Source organism: Astatotilapia calliptera, chromosome 16, assembly GCF_964374335.1.
Source record: "Astatotilapia calliptera chromosome 16, fAstCal68.1, whole genome shotgun sequence".
Classification (NCBI taxonomy): Eukaryota; Metazoa; Chordata; class Actinopteri; order Cichliformes; family Cichlidae; genus Astatotilapia; species Astatotilapia calliptera.
Genome location: NC_137437.1, coordinates 14,100,258 through 14,118,213, shown reverse-complemented (window position 1 = coordinate 14,118,213; position 17,956 = coordinate 14,100,258). Strand labels below are relative to the sequence as shown.

Genomic DNA, 17,956 nt, shown 5'->3' with positions numbered 1-17,956 from the left:
AGGGGGCAAATTGCACCCAATCAGAAAGAATGACTAAATCTCTCCCGTTGTGACACCAAGGCTGGAAAAGAAAACAAAAGAGAGAGAGAAAAAAAAAATTCATCACATGTTCTTCCCTAGAAATCCTGAAAAATCCTGAAAAAAGCCATTCCTGTAGTTAGGAATAGCTTTTTAAAGGAAGGTAGAAGAGGCCTTTCCGTCTCTTTACAGACTTCATTTTTTCTGAGCAGTCAAGCGTTCCTTTTATTTGTGAGCCTCAGTGCGTGCACACAAACACACGCACACACACAGTTATATGATTCTCCATGTCAAAACCTTCCCAAACCACAGGTTGTGGCTGTTGCTTTAGAGGAAAAAGACGGGGATACATATTATTCAGGGTTTCAGATTTCTCAGGCACTCGGCGCCATTCAGGCTGTGTTTGTTTTCTAAGCATTAGGATTAAAATCTCTCTCCCAGAAGAGCGCCAAGAAAAATCTAAAAAGGGAATCTAAGAATTTGAGATGTGCACCTCCGGGGGCTGTTTGTGCTTCACCTCAAGAAGACAGAGCCAATTTATGCTCAGTCCAGCTTATTTCCATACAGTATATTGCTTGAATTGGGCTTATTTCCATTTGGTCGCGGGCGGGGTGTAGGGTGGGTGAGGACAATTTCTTCCCCTGCAGATTAAATACATTTGGAAGCTCCTTCTTGTATGAATATTCCTTGTATATTTATGCAGTAGAGATAAAATGACAGAATACATTGAGAAAATAGACAATCAAAGTATAATCAAATGTAATGCATGCACTGAATAAAATATGCATGACAAATTGGCTTTGGAGAACACAGAGCAGGCAGGTCCTCTGAACCTTAGCACAAAAGCTCATTGAAATTCCTTTCATTATGACCGTGGAGCTACAGCGAAACAGAAAATGAGAGGGACAGACAGAGAAAGATGAGTATAATGATTTCTGATTATAGAGGCAGAAGAGTCCTTGCATCCCACTGTACCCAGGAATATCATTACACAGTATTATGCAATTTAACAGATGGAGAACAAAAAAAAAAAAAAAAGAACGACGTAACACGTGGGGAGCATTTAGTTATTTTTATTTACATTGTTATGTTTGCCTAATCAGTGTGACGTATATTCTTTACATAGAAACCTGCTTATGTGTGCAATACTCCATCACTGAAAACTTGAGACAAATGCAAATGACATTTTGCAGTATTTTAGTAATCTTAATTACAAATAAAAAGGCACATAGACATGATACCAATACCTTGGCTGACACAGATTTTTATAACACAATAGTTGGTGGGAAAAGAAGCGTGAAAATGAGGAGGATGATCCTGCAGGATTTTCTCTCAGTATCTAAGCAAAGTTTAGAAACAAAAAGGACTTTCATCTGGAATCTGGTAGACAGTTAATAGCTCGACTAGTTTTGTGGCTAAAACGTTTAAAAACTCCGGCGCATGCAGAACCCTTACACTCTGTACAATTGTGCTGCTTAATAGGATATAAACACAAAAGCTGATAACTACTTTGCAAGCGTCCCTCCCTTAATCACACACTGTAAAAACAAATATGATTCTCATCAAGGCATCGCCTGGGGTTTTAACAGAATCATAAACAGCGATACGTCCCAACCAAGTGTCCCGGTTAATTGCAATGGCTTCAATGTTCACTTTAAAATTCAAGGGTTGTTGTCGGAAGTAGTCTCTTCATCAATCTGCTGGAGTACAGTCACGTCACATAGATGTTGGTTGACCAGCTAAAAGAAGAGGGGAAAAAAGCGACCGATTATGGGAGGAAGGCGAGAACAACACCACCCACTGATGATCAGCTCGAGAAAGTACTCACTTTTGACTCGCATGTAGCAGGAGTTACAGTAGAGCTGCTTGTTTCGTATTCTGACTTCAGCCCCGGCTTCTGATCCTCCAAGGTCAGACTTACAGTCGATGCACTGAGGAAGTTTGGGAAGGAGAAGAATTGAGGAATGAATCAGTAAACGTGACCAAAGGAGGAGTGATGAGGACAGACAAATCTAGACCGTGATTCTGTGTATTAAAGGAGAAGGATGAGAATCAAGAGATGAAGGCTGACACAGTGGATTAACTTTCAGATAAAGGTCACCGCAGCTCCCAGAAGAAACAACAACAACTAGATTAGACTGCTGATAAAAAAAAAAGCAAAGGGAATAGTTGATCTTGCAGGATTTAGTTTCTTTTTCTCAATAAAGGGATCAGGGGATTGACATTCACCAGGATTCACCAGGTTAGTAAAACAAACTAAAGAGCCTGAGGCGATCAAGTTAGTTTTTGAGGATCGGCGGCCGATGTGCTCCGCGGCTGACCGGAGTCCAGCTCTCACCTTAAAGCAACCCAAATGATAACAGAGCCCAAGGGACTCGATGATCATGGCTGCTCCCTTTCCCAGCGGGGTTTCACAGAACGTACAGATTTTCTTTCCACTCACTGACCTGAATTACAGAACGCACAGCTGTCATTTCAGAGCCAAGCACACATACATGACACATGTATGAATGCACACATATATGCACATACACACATACAAAACACACGCCAACACTGGTTCAAACCAGGGTTAGACAGACGGACACTTTGGCAAGCTGGCAAATGTTAACCTGTTGAAACAGCACTGCTGAAATGACAAAGGCTCATTAAAACAGTGTCATTTAGTGTCACACGCAAAATACTGTTTATGGCAACAAAAATGACACGAGGGAAACACTTGTGAATTTTCATAAAGGTTGGGAAACTCGGGTGTTAGGAAGTGAACAAGCTTCTTTAAGATAACCTTCAGGCAACCTTTGGACTTTCTTTGTCTCTCAGGTGTTTGGACATGATCACTGACAAACTTTCGTGTAATCCACAAAAACATGGCTAAACTTAAACTAGCATCTGCTGTATTCCACACATAAGTTAAAGTGAATTATGCTACTGTGTGATCTATAAAAAAGCACATCAAAAGAAACATTACATCATAAAAGGAGTGACATAAAGGAAAAAGAGAAATACCCTTTGCCACCACTTTTGCACGGCTGAGTAGCAACGCCTTAAATACCGCAACCCAGATGTACCAGTGAGTTGTTAGAGGCAGCATTAAGCAAAGCTTCATTTCTGGTTTTACCTGCTGTGCTGCTGAGGAGCGTCTGCCTCAGCCGTGGGTTCTGGAGAGTTGATGGGTGAAGGAGAAGAGGGTGAAGGTGAAGGGGAAGGCGACTGCCTGGACCAAGGGACCAAATGGGATCCTGCCCCACTTCGGAGTGAGCCCATGGAATAGGAAGAAGGCAGAGTGGAAGTGGAACCATACCGCTGAGCCCGCGGCCCCCCACCATAAAAGGATGTGCTGCCAGAAAGGGCAGAGTGAGGCCGAAAGTAGTTTTGGGCAAAAGAACCGCTTCGGGGTTTCGATGACGAACGCCAGGAGTTGTATGAGGTGTCCAAGTTGTCAAGAGAATCGCCTCTGCAAAGCCAACCCAAGCCACACCCCATGTTAGCCAGTTAGAAAAAGCAGTCGAACCTTCTGACTGACAACTTAACTTTTACACCCAACTCAAAAAAACAGGACAGTAGTAACAGAAAAGAGCCAACCGCCACCATCGCACCAAAGTTAATGAGGTATTACTGTACCTGCGCATAGGTGGCAGGTCCCTCTCCTTGTTGGTGGAAGTGTCGGGAGAACGCTGGCGGATCCAGCTGTTGTCCGTCAGCAATGACGTCTTCTTTTTCATCTCATTGAGGATCTGCTGCCGCTCCAGCTCAGCCTGAGATGCAGGCTGCTGGTCCTTCTTCTCAGCGGCTCCGCTTGAGGTCACTGCCAGGTGGGAGGACAGACAGAGGAAACATTATCGATGGAAAAAAAAAATCATGACTGGTGATCGGCGGAGGAACAAAATGAATAGTCGTGGGGCAGACAGAATTAGATGAGGATGATATAAGTATCTGTTTTCCACAGTCTGGCTTGATGAGACAAGATATGACTAAATTATGGATGAAAAAGTCATTGATCTGAAAGAAAACATGCTGTAATCAATAAGTTAAATTGCTTTTGCTGCATGTCATTTTCTGGCCACATGGCTGATTGGTTCGTCATTTGTCTGGTCAGCTGCAAATCAAACATCTGTAGGTTTAGAGTTAGAGTTAACGAAATGTCTCGATTGACTGATCGGCTGATCGTAACGGGAGTTTCACATTAAAACGACGAGAAACGGCGCTTTAGGGGGCTAAAATCCACCTCTCTCCGGCTCTCTGTATCTCATGGCATGGAGGATGTTCCTGCGCTCCAGCTCCAGCTCAGATGCAGCCTTCTGACTTTGGTAAACTCTGTCATGTGCCTTCTTCAGCTGTTCTTCCAGCAGCCGCTGAGCCATGCCCCCCGGGGGTACATGCACACCTACAGCAGGGTACAACCCACACAGGTATACATCTGTGCAACAAAATGTGTACGTGGAGTCATTTAAAACACCCTCTCCCACCTCCACAACCACCACAACACACACACACACAAAGCCCCTAATGAATTAAGAAGGCTGACCTTTTCTCTGAGGTCTGTCCTCTTCGTCGAGCTGAGGGGATGATTTGGATTTTGTCCTGTCGAACAAAATTCAAAACATACATGAACAACACTACTTTTCAGTTCTAGCAGATGTTTCACTTTTGTGTACAAGTGTGAGGGAATTCATGTCTTTTTGTATGGATCATAGTTATATGTCAGATGGTATAATATAGAAGGCGATAAGTGTCACAGCATGTCAGCTGGTAATGTAGCATTCATCTTAAAACTTTGTGTATTTTTCCTTTTTCCCTCCGACTCCTGCACTCTCTGCCTCCCCTCTACCTTGTATCCCCTTTGACCTTCTTTCCCGCTTCCCACAAATCCTATAATAATAAATACAGTATAAATAATTAAATGGTTCCATTTGTGTGGGCGTTCAGGAATGCAGGATTACAGTTCTCGCTTTATGAGAAGCAGAACAGACACATTGCAAATGATTTAACAAATGAGTTCACAGATTACAGATTATATAGATTCTTTCTTTAGTTGCTAGATGTTTGATTTTGTTGCATGCACTGCTTGACTTCAAATCCCCCACGAGGTCAAATCTGTGCTTGTTTTTATTCCTGGTCCTTAATGCCTAGTTTATTCCATCCTTGGTAAGAATCCTGGTGGATTTACATTTGTTCTTAGGATCACTATCCTGTTTGAATGTCCCCACTCAGGTTCAGCTTCAGTTTTAGGGACATATGCCCTCACATTATCTTCAACCACTCTAATATGACTGTGGCTACACAACTCTGCCTTTGATTTGTCTCTGCAGTGCAACATTTAGCTGTTCACTGGGAAACTGTGAATTTTGTACCAATTTCCTTTCTGCACAGCAAAGTTTTTTTCCTCTCATATCTCTGATACAAGTTTAATACGAGCACCAGTTGTAAATATTTTCTTTAAAATATTTTAACTGTTTGGTTAATTTGAAGATAAACTCTCAAAGGCACCCATTTTCTTTTTTTAAATAAAGGCCTCAGAAGGATCACACAACACTAGCCACTAAAAGTCTGTCAATCATTTAAAAGGACTGAACCTCTTCTAATTTTATGGATTTAATTTTGTTATAAATGTAGCGGTTTGATTACTTTCTCCATATCATCTTTCCGTACTGTTTCGGAAAGGACAACATGTTTGCTGGTCTAACAATGTAAAAATCTAGAGCTGAAAATGATTTGGGGCTAATTACCCAATAATGACAACTGTAAATAATCTACTTTGTAAAGGTTTCTAATCAAACTATATTGTTGTTGTAAGAAGAAGCATTTGTTTTGTGCATATAAAACTGCATAAATATGTACATACTTTATTGTATGTTTATTCTATTTGTATATTTATAGGCATGTTTCATTATAATTTGGTATAGCTTATACCAAATTATAATGGGGGGTTACGCTCATGAGTTCCACAGACTGTTGTTAAATCCAATCCAATATAATCTGTCTTAATTAATTATGTGTGTATGCATCTCATGCATGCTAAATAAGGATAGTCAACTAAGTATTCAACACATCAAACTGCAGTTATTGTAGAGCAATGATATCAAAAGCATGTTGCAGAGAAAGCATGGTTAACAGGTTATAAACAGGAAGAGGTCCAGCTGCTCTCGCTCTCTCGTACTAACCTGTCTGCATAGGTGAGTGAAGGCTGGGCATAAGGAAAGCCGTGGGAGCTAGTGGCCCTTTGGTGAAAGGCATTGTGTGCAGAGAGGTGGGATGATGAGTACCACACAAAGGAGGGATAAAGCACATGCAAACACATTAGTTGCACATGTTAATGCACAGACAGTAAAGCTGGTTAAATGTGTTATTATCAGCATGATGGTGAGTCAAGGAATACAAAAGACATGTGAGTTTGAGTATTCAGGGCAGCACAGGATTAGGAGTGGCTCTACTGACCACTGCTGCTGCTGCTCAAAGGCTCTCTCCTTCTCTCTGCGCTGCAGCTCTTCTGCCTCCAGCAACCTCCTCTCGTCCTCCCTTCTCTTCCTTTCCTCCTGCTCCTGCCTTTCCTTCCTCATCCTCTGCTCCTGGAGACGCAGCAGTTCTCGCTCCTCCTCTTCCCTCTTCCTCTTCTCCTCTGCCTGCCTTTGGCGCTCCTGCTCCTCCTTCCTCTTTCGCTCTTCTTCTTCCCACAGTAGAGATGTGGGCTGGTTGACGGGAGATAGTGGTGAGTGTGGGCCGGTGCTGCTGTTGCTGTGGTTGTTCACCTCCAGGCTCCCAAGCTACCAGAGACAAGAGACGAAAAGGGACGAGAAGAGGAAGCTTTTTGAGCACCAAGTAATTTAATCTTAATTAGCATCCAGGAGGAACTGCGACAACGATGGAGAAACTCCTCACATCCCCCGAGGTGGCGAGGTTTTAGAAATTATATTGTAGAGGGGAGTTTTTGTTGCAAACCTATTAGTTGGAAAGATTTCAGCCACTGCAGTAAATATATGTACTATGTGAGCATTCACATGACTAGACACTGCTCTGCTCTCCCTTTCCATTTCTAAAGGGTCACATACAAGAGAGCGTGCCCACATACTCCATGCATAATTATAGCAATTTTAGATCAAAGCTCTTTGGATACATTTAGATAAATTAGTGCCATGAGTCACAACTTACTGCCACCATTAAATACTCTCCAGCTGATTTATCAGCTCATAATTAATACAAAACAAAACACTTTTGTTACCTGTTTGGGGACCGTGCTTGTAGAAATTGCCTGCTGAGCCTTGAGCCACTCTTCCTGCAGCTTTTCCTGATCACGCTTATATTTCTCCTAAAAAAAAAAAAAAAATGAAGGTGAGGTCAAAGGTCATCTCATTTAATCCAGTCAGACATACAAAGCTCTTTCTAAAACAACACATGAAACTTCTATTCATTATAGATTCCATATGTAATTTTAAAACAGAATAATTAGGTATTGTGGCTGTTATATTGTTCAGATGATTTCTCAGCTCACTTACGTGTTATCTAACTATTCTACACATTCTAGGGAAACCTGCCCAGAGCAGGAAGTCCTGCTGGAAGATCATGAAATCAGGCTGCTTAACCAACAGGGAACAAGCCTGCCAGCATTAAAAATCCTTCCCGGCTGCAACGGCACTCTGCATAACCACCTTTGATCTCCATCCAGAAATAGGCCCCCAGAAAAATGTTTTGACATGATTCTCCTACACTAAAGTTGGATACTCGGCGCACACTTAGAAGCTCGAGTGCTGTCTCCTTCTGTTCTGAGCCTGTTAAGAGCAGACGTAATTGAGGATTTCCTAGCATGTCAGTAACTTCTAATTGTCAGATGGGGCGTTTAAAGACAGTCAGTTCACATTAAATGGGTCAAGATTTGGCTTCATTCTGGTTTGTCTTTTTAAATTAAGGTTTCTTCCCCCCCCCCACTAACCCTCAACTGGATAAGTGGATATCCCCACCCCATCTGTAATTACAGTGAGTGTAGTTCAACTCGTAATGTGTTGTGGACACATGATAGTTTGTCACTTGGGTTGTAACCTCTGACGGGGGGTTTTACCTTATGGAAGCCAGTTTTAAACATCTGGGGACAGTTTTGTACCTTCATGTAATGATGCAGGTGTTTATTGGCTTACTTTATATGTTTTTAATATTATTTATTCAGATTAAGAAATGGAGTGGCATCAAAAAGGTACATATCAGTGCCTGTGAGGTCCTGAAATTAGCCCTTAGCCATTAGGGGGTGCATTTGAGTAGACTGTAAGAAAAAAAACACTTTCACTGCAGTGCTGTTTCTCACAGTGCAAGATAAGAAAGATATGAAATCTTCTTTCAGTTGCTCCCTTTAGAGTTTGCTACAGCAGCTCATGCTCCTCCATCCTCCTCTGTCACACCAACCTGCATGTCCTCCTTCATTGCATCCATAAAACTTCTGTGTCCTTCCTCTTCTTTTTTTCCTTTCCTGCCTAGCAGCTCTATATTCAACATCTTTTGCCCAATATATCCACTATCCCTCCTCTGCACATGTCCAAATCATCTCAGCCTTGCCGCTCTAATTTTGTCACCAAACCGCTCAGCCTCAGCTGTCCCTCTCACTTCTAATCCTGTCCCTCCTGGTCACTCTCAATGAGAATCTTATCATCAACTCCTCCTCCACCTCCTGCTGCACCTCATGCAGTAACCCATGCTTTACTGCTCTGTGTGAGGGAAATTTTCTTATTCGTTTCTCTTTTACACCTTTGGACGCCTACTAGGAGTAACCCTGCTTTCTCTTTTACGAAATTAGTGATTTCTTTGATATGTCAGGCTGGCTTCCAGACCAAAATGACTGGCTGTGAATCAGAAGTTAATGACAGTGATTTCTGCCTGTACATACTAGTCTTTTTTGATACATACTGAGGTGCAAAAACTCATCAATAAGGGTAAAGGGGAGGTTTTCAAATGTCATCTTTATGGGGGATCTAGGCTGTTGTAGTCTGAAGAAATAAACTGACAGTGTTGTGTGCTTGAACTCAACATTACTAAATATACAAGAGTACACCTTCACATACCTGTAGGAGGCGCTCTTGTTCCTTCTGCCACTTCTCTTGTCTTTTCCGCTCCTCTTCTGGGTCAAAAGACCAGCGACTGGAGGGAGTGATTACGGGAACCGGTATCTGAAGGCAAAAAAGGAAACCACACATAGCAAATTTACCTCGCAGTTGTACAAAACTATCGCTGAACTTTGTTGCTTTGAAGTCCGCCTGCTTGTGCCATATAGATGTGATGATACTTAAATAATAATCTCTTAAACACCCAGTACTTATCTGCTCTTGTTTCACAACATTTCTACATGCTCCTGAAGGTGAGATGAAACTGCAAATATGCACTTGCACTGCACCGTCTGTACTTTATTTATTGTATTTTCTTATCTGGTTTCAAAGCTACACTAAAAAAGGTTCCCTATAATCACTGTTGAGTCACTAAAATGCTAAAAGACTGAAAAAGATGTGTGAACCTGGCTCTAAAGTGAACTACAAATGCAGTCAATGTGAGAGGCTTAACAGCGGCTCTGGGCTTTGTAATTACTGCAGTATCTGCTTTCAAAGATGTTGTCATACTAGAAGAGCAAACATAAGAGACAAAAACCGGCCTTTATGCACTGACACTACTCACATCTGGCACTGCAGGCTCTGATCCTCCTCCTAGAACAAGAAAGACAATCATTCAGTCGATATCTCCAGGCAGGCACAGGCAGAGCAGTGAAACATAATGTAAAAATACACAAGCGAGCCCTCAAGACATGTAACACAACAGCGCCAAGTTGACGGGCTTATTTAAGTTTCAACTTGATCTTTTAGTCAGGTAGCAGTCAATCAAAGCAAATGACAATTGATGTTTTCAGAAAAAGCCCCCCAGCAGCAACGGTCAACATTCACCCACTAAGGCTTATTGATTCTCTCAATTCAAGCTCACCCACTTGTTAACATTTGGATTGGATGCAGGCCCAATAGTTCTGAATGGGAAAACCAATAAACTGATTGTGATGACAAAAAAGATCAAACCAGAAAAAAGAAACACAAAGAAACCAGCAGCATGCACACAAGCAGAGAGGGGTCTGTCTCAAAGGCCAACAGATGCTTCGAAATATGCATGCCAAGAGTGCTTTTAACTTGCAGCAAAGTGAAAAGTGTAACCATGTGTTAAGCCTGGACACCATCCCAAAATACCACAAAGCACAGCAGGATTCAAAGGTTTGTGTTTGTGGTTGGTGTGCTGGAACCGTGTCTGAAATGCTGTCAAACTTAAGGGGAAATGCGTCATGTCACAGATTATTTTTATTTCATCTGCAGGAGGTCTTTGAGTAGAACCTCCTTAAAAATAACATCAATCTTTCTGGGTTTGAGCAGCATGTCAGGGTCCCGGGCTGTACCAAGTGAATGTGAGGAGGTCAATGCACACACAGCCCTGTTTACCACAGAGGTAGACCAGCGCACTGACACTGGACCCTGAGCCACCTGAAGGAGGGAGGGGGCACAGCATAAAGGTTAAGCTCTGGCACCAGACGAGAGAACATGAGACAACAGAGCCATCGAAAAATCAAAGTCACGAGGCTGCCATTGATACGAAAACATGCAAAAAGTCCTCGAATAATCTGAGGAATTCAGAGAGACAAAAGCATAGAGAATCCAGCCACCAGGTTACACAGAAAGCATAATAAATACGAAGAACTGTCCTACATCTCTTCGCTCAACCTTCCTTGTTTTTTTGGTTTTTTTACCTTGTTCAAAGAACTCTGACCTCCGCTTTAAGTTTTTCAAAGATATGGGTTCTGACTCTACATGAGAGATGGAAAACAGAATGCAACAAAAACATTAGAAATAAGTTAAACCTGACCTAACAGCACATACTGATCATGTCATTCTGATAAAGTCTATTACAACCAAAAAAGTTGGGACACTATGTAAAATGTAAATAAAGACAGAATGCATTCATAATGGAAAACATATCAAAATGTTTAAACTAAGAAAATTGACACTTTTAAAAAAGGCTCATTTTGAGTATGATGGAAGCAACACATCTTAAAAAGTCAGGACACGGCCATATAAATATTTGGGAACTGAGGAGACAGGTTGTTGGACTTCTCTAGCTGCTCAACAGTCCTGGGTCTTTTTGTTGTTGTGTTTTTCATTTTCATGATGCTCCAAATGTCTTCAGTGGTGAAAGGTCTGAACTGCAGGCCAGCTGAGGGCCGGACTCTTCTACTATAAAACCACACTGTTGTACTAGCTGCAAATATGTGGGTTAGCATCTTTTTTGTAGAATTATGCAAGGCTTTCCCTGAAAAATCCATTGTCTGACTCTTAAGCTGTTGCTCTAAAACCTGGATATACTTTTTGGCAGATGTACAAGCTACCAGTTCCATAAGCAATAATCCACTCCCACACCATCAGAACTGAGCGCTGATACCAAGCCACGTGGTCCTTCTTCTCTTTAAACTCAACGACACAGCATCCATGTTTTCCAACAGGAATTTCAAAGTTCGATTTGCCTGACCAGGGGAAAGTTTTCCACTTTGCATCAGTCCATTTTAAACAAACTTACATGAAATCGTTCCACAATTTGTAGACAGTTTTTCATCTTTACTGCCGAGAAGCTCTGCCTCTCTAAGATCCTCTTTCCATACCCTGTCAGGTCACTAATCTGTTGCTGTAAAATCGGGTTAGCTTAAAAATTTTCCTCAAGTTGTTTCTTTTGTACCACTTACATTTCCCCCTCCAAACTTCTGAGATGTGTTGTTATCATCAAATTTAAGATCTACTATCTTTTTTCTTAAAATGGGATATTTTCTCAGTTAAAACATTTGATATACTTCCTGTGTTGTACTGTGAATAAAATACGGTTTTATGAGACTAGCAACTCATTCCAGTGTGTTTTTTCACATTTTACACAGCATGTCAACTCTTTTGGAGCTGTACAAAGTAACGTGAAAAACAAGACAAAGTCAAACCAGCAACTCCTACTGATGTATTTTTGTATTCAGTCCAGAAATAATCAAGATCAATTTCATAACCTTTCTGACTGTGCGCTCTGCTCTTTACCTTTTTTCCTCATGGTCACCGGCTCCTCTCGGAAACCTCCATTAACTCCGTTTGAAGCCACTTCCTGCAGGGAGACATCGTGGGGTGCACACTCATTAAAAAGCCACCAGGCTGGGGAACAATACAGAAATAAAGGCTAATCAAGTCTGAGTCAGTCAAGGTGATTCTGAGTCACTTACGCTAACGGGATGAGCCGGGGTCTCTTTGAACGTCAGCGTTTCTGCTGGAGTGTTTGAAGTAAAATCCAGGCTGGAGCTGATTGTGCTTTTTTCTTGGGAACCTACAAGCATTGGATGATCCGTACTGGTCAGATTGATGGTCTTATGGCTTTTAAATGGCAGGGAAGGTTGAACTCTGTCCCAGTCTGCGCGCAGACAATGTAACAGCATAAAAATATGATGTGTTTGCACATAAACCATGTGTTTTGTGCGGGTTTTTTTGGTTTTTTTCTTGTTGCCAGGCTTCTATATATGTGAACATATACAACGTCTGCATAAAGAAAGCTATAAAGCAAGGGGATAAGCGCGCTGTTATGTTGTTATTATAGAGTGCAGCAGGGGGAGACAGAGTAACCCCCTTCCCCAGCCATGCAGCCCATTAAAGCCCCCATTAACCCAAACACCGTTTCTAATAGGCTCACAACCACTGGACACCTGTAATTAACTAATATTGTGAGTTAGTTAAAGTTAGCAATACTGTGTGAACTAATGTGACACTGATAGTCCAAAATAAAGTAAACCTGTAACAGTAACACTGAAAACACCACACACTTATAGGCCTGTAGATCTGAGCTGGGTTAGTTCTCTAGAAGGAAAAACACTGGGGTGGAATAGCGAGCAGAAAGAAGAAATAACTACATAAGGGGGAAGAGGGAAGCAATTAAACAAAAAAAATCCCACAGAAATCAAAACAATAACAGTCTTTCTTCACCAGATGAGCAAAGATAACTCACAAGTCCTTCATCATTTAGCCTGTCATGAGCTCATTTATGGATGAATTCACAACAGGCTACAGACCAATTTAGAGTGTCAAAACTGTTTAGCAACCCAAGCAGCATAAGCAGTGCTCCCAGTCCGGGAATGCAGCCCTCAAAAACTTTTCACTTTCCTTCTCTGGCTGTCACGCAAGCAAAAACAGGCAGGGTTCAGACTACTCACTGTTCTGCCCATGACGCCTTATATCCATGACCAGACTGCCCTCCTGCAGAGCCTCATCCATGTGGGACTTCCACTCGGTGTAGCTCATGTCTGCCACCTTGTGCCCGTTCACCGTCAGCACCTTGTCTCCAGTCTGAAGCTGGCACATCTCAGCCGGGCTGCCTACAGTGGGCACAGGTCAGAGTCATAAGCTGAAATTTTACTTGATTCCACACTTGTTTTGACCATCATAATTCCCACTTGTGTTTCTTATATAAAACTGGGAATGTAATGTCACTAAAACTGACTTTTGGAAGACAAGATTTCATCCCACCTGTTTTATCCCCCTACAAAAAAAGCTCACAGTTAAACAATTCAATGTTATATGAGCATTATTCTTCCCAGTTAACATGTAACATGTAAATGTAGGTACACACTATCTATTTTGTCTAACAGATAAAAGCTACAGAGTCATACTTACTCTTCACGCCATATAAAACATGCCTGTATTTTCAGTAGAAGTCCTGGAGACACATTCCAGCTTCATGAAGATCATAATGTCAAATTTTAGTTAAAAGTGTTTTATGGAGTGTTTGAACTGCATTTTTTTAATAAACGTCTTTATCAGCATGCCAGTGTCAGCATGCTAACACTGGCACATTTACAAGTGTAAGCGGTAATAAGAATAAAATGAAAGATCAAGCGCTACGCCATACAGAGTCTGCAGATACAGTGAAATAAGCTGTAAGCAGGTATGACAAGGCTATATTCGTGTATTGCTTTGGGCTGTTTGTATTACTTTACTAATTTATTTGGCATGCTGTGATGTGCAGGTGGGGAATCTCAGTAGAAGGAGAGGCTCAGACCCAGCAGATCTGACCCAGATAGAAGCTGCCCTACATACAGTGAGTCAGGCATCGCCACTGCAATGGACTCAAAAACCTGCTGACAACTAACCGACCGAGGCTGACAGATAACTGTAACAGAGCGGAGCGCTGGTTGTCAATATTACCACTGTACTGTATCTGTGAACAGATCAGTCAGTTCTAGTGAGAGTGAAAAACTTGCATTGTGTGTCTGATCTATTTTCTTCGGGGCCTATTTACTGCGAATGCTGTCAGTTTGGCTGACTTTCACACATTATGTTGGATGGTGGAAAAAAAAACATATTACTTATGTAATACAAATCCTTAAAAAAAGTATTCCTGTGAAGTGCTACCTGGCTGGATAGATGTGACACAAGCTCCTGTTGAGTCCCAGGCTGCCTGGAAACCGAAATCTCTGCTGCTGTTGGGCTTCTGGTTCAGGCTGATCCGCATCTCACAGTAGTTCTCCTAGAAACCAGACGACATAGGTGAGTAGAGGTGAACTTTAAGAGTACAAATGTGGGCTGACTTCCATTTGCTCTGGAGATGCTTGTCAGGGTTGGCCTGCTTTGGCAGGGAAGCCTTCCATTAGTCATTTATGGCTGTTGAATAAATGCCAACCTGTTACTATACTTTAGCTACTACACTACTCCTAATGAGCTCATGCATTAAGTTTTACTGACTACTTACCACAAAGCTAAAGATACACTAATAATGCTGAAAATTTAAAAAATTCACTAAAAGAAACGTGTTCAGTTTTTTTCATTGTAACCAACAGAAAACAAAAAAAGCTTTACTGCTTTGTCAGCAGGAGGAGATTCGAGTACCTGGCTGGTTTCTTTGGCTGGAGCAGGAGGTTCACTCTTGACCTGTGGAGGTACAGGTGTGACGCTCTGAGCAGAGTTGACGCTATTCCCCGTAGTCGCCTCTTCCTCCTCCTCTTCACTGCTGTGTGCTGAGCTAGACTGAGCTTCGTCCTCAGAGGTCATGAACTGATGGTACCGACTCGGCACTGATGACTTCTTAGAAACATCGACGTTGCCATTGACGCGCTTGTGTGAGTCGTCTGTCTGTGCGGGCTGCATGTAGAGTGGCAAAGAACACAGCCGTTAAGGCTCAATTACAACAAAGTGTAAAATGAACTTTAACAGCAAAGGGCTGCTGATTAGAAAATGATAGAATTTACTCTAAAAAAGCTGGTAATTATGTTACCAGCTATTTTTTAAAACATGTGTTAAACAGTTTCCTGACGAGTAACTAGTAATGAATGTGGAATAGTCTGAAAATAGCAGCTCTGGTAGTGGAGTTAGCATAATAAAACCACCAGCTTCATCCATTATTCACACTGTAATCAGATATGACTCCTGGGCAATACTGATGTAGTGAAAACAAATTACCTGCCAAACATTTCTTACTTCCAAACAAACACATCCTTCCCTCTTGATGTTCTTGTGCTGTGCTGGTAGTTTACTTGTAAAACTATCTAGTACTCACGGTAAAGCCTCGGGGAAGAGATGTGATGCGTGAGGGCTGGCTCCCAAAGGGCCTTGGTGTGACAACTGAAGTTAGACGTGCGCTATCCGATCTCTGGTAGGTCTTGGGCAGGGAGGAAGAAACCCGAGACACCGCGGGAGGCTTGGGTTCCATTGAGCTGGGCTGTGCTTGTGTGTGCAAAGGACCAGAAGAGAGGGGCTTCACCTCAGTCTGTGTGCCAGACAATGCAGGGCTTGGCTCAGGCACCTTTGGTAGGGAGCTAGAAGAGGAGACAACAGTTGGGGCCTCCTGCTTCTTGGCTGTGCTGGCGCGCTCTGAGTCTGTACTCCTCTGCAAAGGTACAGCTTCTGGAGACGGGAAGCGGTTGAATGAGCTGTAGTTGTTTGGAGTGATGGTGTTCGTGATGGAGCTGCTTAGTGCGGGACTGTCCACGACTTCAAGTGAAGTGGGAGGGGAAGCAGCCCTGCCGGTAGCTGGGGAAGCGATGGGAGGTTCTTTGTCATTCACAGAGGGCTTGGGGGGTTCATAGGAAAATTGGGAAGTGTCAATTGTGTAGCTTCGGCTAGGAAGAGCTCGGGTACGTGGGGCAATGACGGGTTTTTCAAATACGTTGTCGTCGTCGTCGTCTAAAAAAGAGAGAGATCCAAGACGGCTGCCAACGCTGCTCTTTCTTTTACCTTCTCTGTGGAGCGAACAGACGAAGAGAAGGTGGGAGGACATGAGAGGCAAATAGGTACAAATTGGACTAGATGAATAAAGTTAACGATGAATGTGGGGGCATGGAGTGTTAACGAGGACAGCAGAAAGCGGAGCACGGGCAGAAATAAGAGGGCAAGAACGATGTGCACTTAAATAAAATGACCGGCACGTTCTAAGCCATGATTGAATAACACTTTCACAGTGAATCAGTGCACAATTACGGTCTCCTCATTCACTCTTGCCCAAATAATCACATAGTCTCTCTTAATTACAGACACTTTTTCATGTGGTTACCTTAGCAAATGGTTCCCCTCTGATGGTGAAAGGGTTTAAAAGAGGAATAAATGTAGTGAGTGTTCCTTTTTGAGGAAAACCAGAATCACCAGAAATTAAAAGCAGAAAAACAACTACAGCAGTAAGTCTGTTGGACCTGTGTGTTTTTCCTCACCTCTCCTCTTGCATCTCCTTGAAGGTCTTAGACCTTTTCTCACCGCCGTAAGTAATCTGCTCTATCTTCTCCCTTTCCTCCTTCTTCTTTACTATATCAGAGTTGACACTGCGACGTCGGCTCTTCCAGTCGCTCAGGGCCTGCAGTGCAAAGAAGAAGCCCTCATCACCTCATGCAACATATCTCAAAAAGTCAATTTATAAGTACTGCAGATAAAGCAGACTGATTGTGTGCGCAGAGCTAAGTGTACAACTGAGGACAGTGAAGTTGAGAAGGAGGGAGAAAAAGATGTGAAAAAAGAGAAAGGGCTCCATTTGAAGGTGTTCTATTTGTGTGCTTTAGGCTCCTCCCGGCTCACTTCCCCTGTGTGTTGGGGGCTGTGTGACCCAAATGCTGCTTTAAGACTCCATTATTTTGCTATGACACCACACTAGCCCAGTCCTGTAGTGTATATGTGTATAACTTTTTATTACTATTAACTTTTTATTGCTAAGAATGAACATGCACAATGGATCAGCAGTGTTTAAATTTACTGCAGCACTGCCATTTGGAGCTTACTTTCCATTTTCACTGTAACTTGAGAGTTAATTTCAGAGTTAATCGACTAAGTCTTCCTTACATCATTCCTTCATTTCACATTATTTCTACTTTTTTCGTGCATGTAGTGATTCTTGCGACAATTTTTAATGATGCAGGTCCATAGCCAGAGGGCAGTGCTGCTCTAGTTAACATCTGAACACCTACAATTTCAATCCAAACTGTTCTTTTTTCCACCCTGCAGCTATCCAACACACCAAAGCACCTGCTCCCCTGTTCGCCTAGTAGCACATATGGATCTCACAGATCTGTGTGACTCATCTTTCGCCTCATCTGCACTGCAACCAAACTTCTTTCTGCCCAAGCAGGCATGTCTTGAATCATATAGCAAGAAGAGTGGGCAGCTGACAGATATCCTCAAATATCAGTGCACATTGTACTCACATCCTGCCACTTATCCTCGCTCTGTTTAACCTTCTCACGATACTTCTGCAGCTCTTCGTAGCGAACCTGCCGGATGACCGCGGGGTCGACGTGCACATCACTTGTTGATTTACTCCTGCGGGGGGAAAAAAGCAGATCAAGCAGACTTTTTTTTTTCAAAGATCAAAAGGCATCAGAAGTTTAGCTGACAGGTGGAAATCCACTCCAGATATGCATGCACAGTCCTGTGTATTTCCATCCTGT

At 42.5% G+C, this 17,956-nt stretch overlaps 1 protein-coding gene across 22 annotated transcripts in view; it reads right to left on the bottom strand.

The window, feature by feature from the left end:
- Positions 1 to 1,075: 1,075 nt before the first annotated feature.
- lmo7a (LIM domain 7a) overlaps positions 1,076 to 17,956 on the bottom strand; it is a 48,266-nt gene continuing 31,385 nt past the window's right edge. For 5 of the 22 annotated variants that reach the window (XM_080290577.1, XM_080290579.1, XM_080290578.1 and 2 more), the window contains 22 exons: positions 17,714 to 17,828; positions 16,733 to 16,872; positions 15,586 to 16,267; positions 14,919 to 15,170; positions 14,445 to 14,559; positions 13,247 to 13,408; positions 12,269 to 12,453; positions 12,090 to 12,153; positions 10,769 to 10,825; positions 10,464 to 10,505; positions 9,664 to 9,692; positions 9,060 to 9,164; positions 7,235 to 7,321; positions 6,454 to 6,779; positions 6,180 to 6,236; positions 4,544 to 4,599; positions 4,244 to 4,435; positions 3,640 to 3,823; positions 3,137 to 3,472; positions 2,357 to 2,465; positions 1,847 to 1,949; positions 1,076 to 1,757 (listed from right to left, as the gene is read on the bottom strand). In XM_080290577.1, coding sequence (XP_080146703.1) covers positions 1,735 to 1,757; positions 1,847 to 1,949; positions 2,357 to 2,465; positions 3,137 to 3,472; positions 3,640 to 3,823; positions 4,244 to 4,435; positions 4,544 to 4,599; positions 6,180 to 6,236; positions 6,454 to 6,779; positions 7,235 to 7,321; positions 9,060 to 9,164; positions 9,664 to 9,692; positions 10,464 to 10,505; positions 10,769 to 10,825; positions 12,090 to 12,153; positions 12,269 to 12,453; positions 13,247 to 13,408; positions 14,445 to 14,559; positions 14,919 to 15,170; positions 15,586 to 16,267; positions 16,733 to 16,872; positions 17,714 to 17,828 — 3,421 coding nt within the window. In that variant the 3' untranslated portion in view covers positions 1,076 to 1,734. Of the gene's footprint in view, positions 1,758 to 1,846; positions 1,950 to 2,356; positions 2,466 to 3,136; positions 3,473 to 3,639; positions 3,824 to 4,243; positions 4,436 to 4,543; positions 4,600 to 6,179; positions 6,237 to 6,453; positions 6,780 to 7,234; positions 7,322 to 9,059; positions 9,165 to 9,663; positions 9,693 to 10,463; positions 10,506 to 10,768; positions 10,826 to 12,089; positions 12,201 to 12,268; positions 12,454 to 13,246; positions 13,409 to 14,444; positions 14,560 to 14,918; positions 15,171 to 15,585; positions 16,268 to 16,732; positions 16,873 to 17,713; positions 17,829 to 17,956 lie in introns of all 22 variants that reach the window. The other 17 variants (XM_026145753.2, XM_080290583.1, XM_080290581.1 and 14 more) reach the window with 17 other exon arrangements.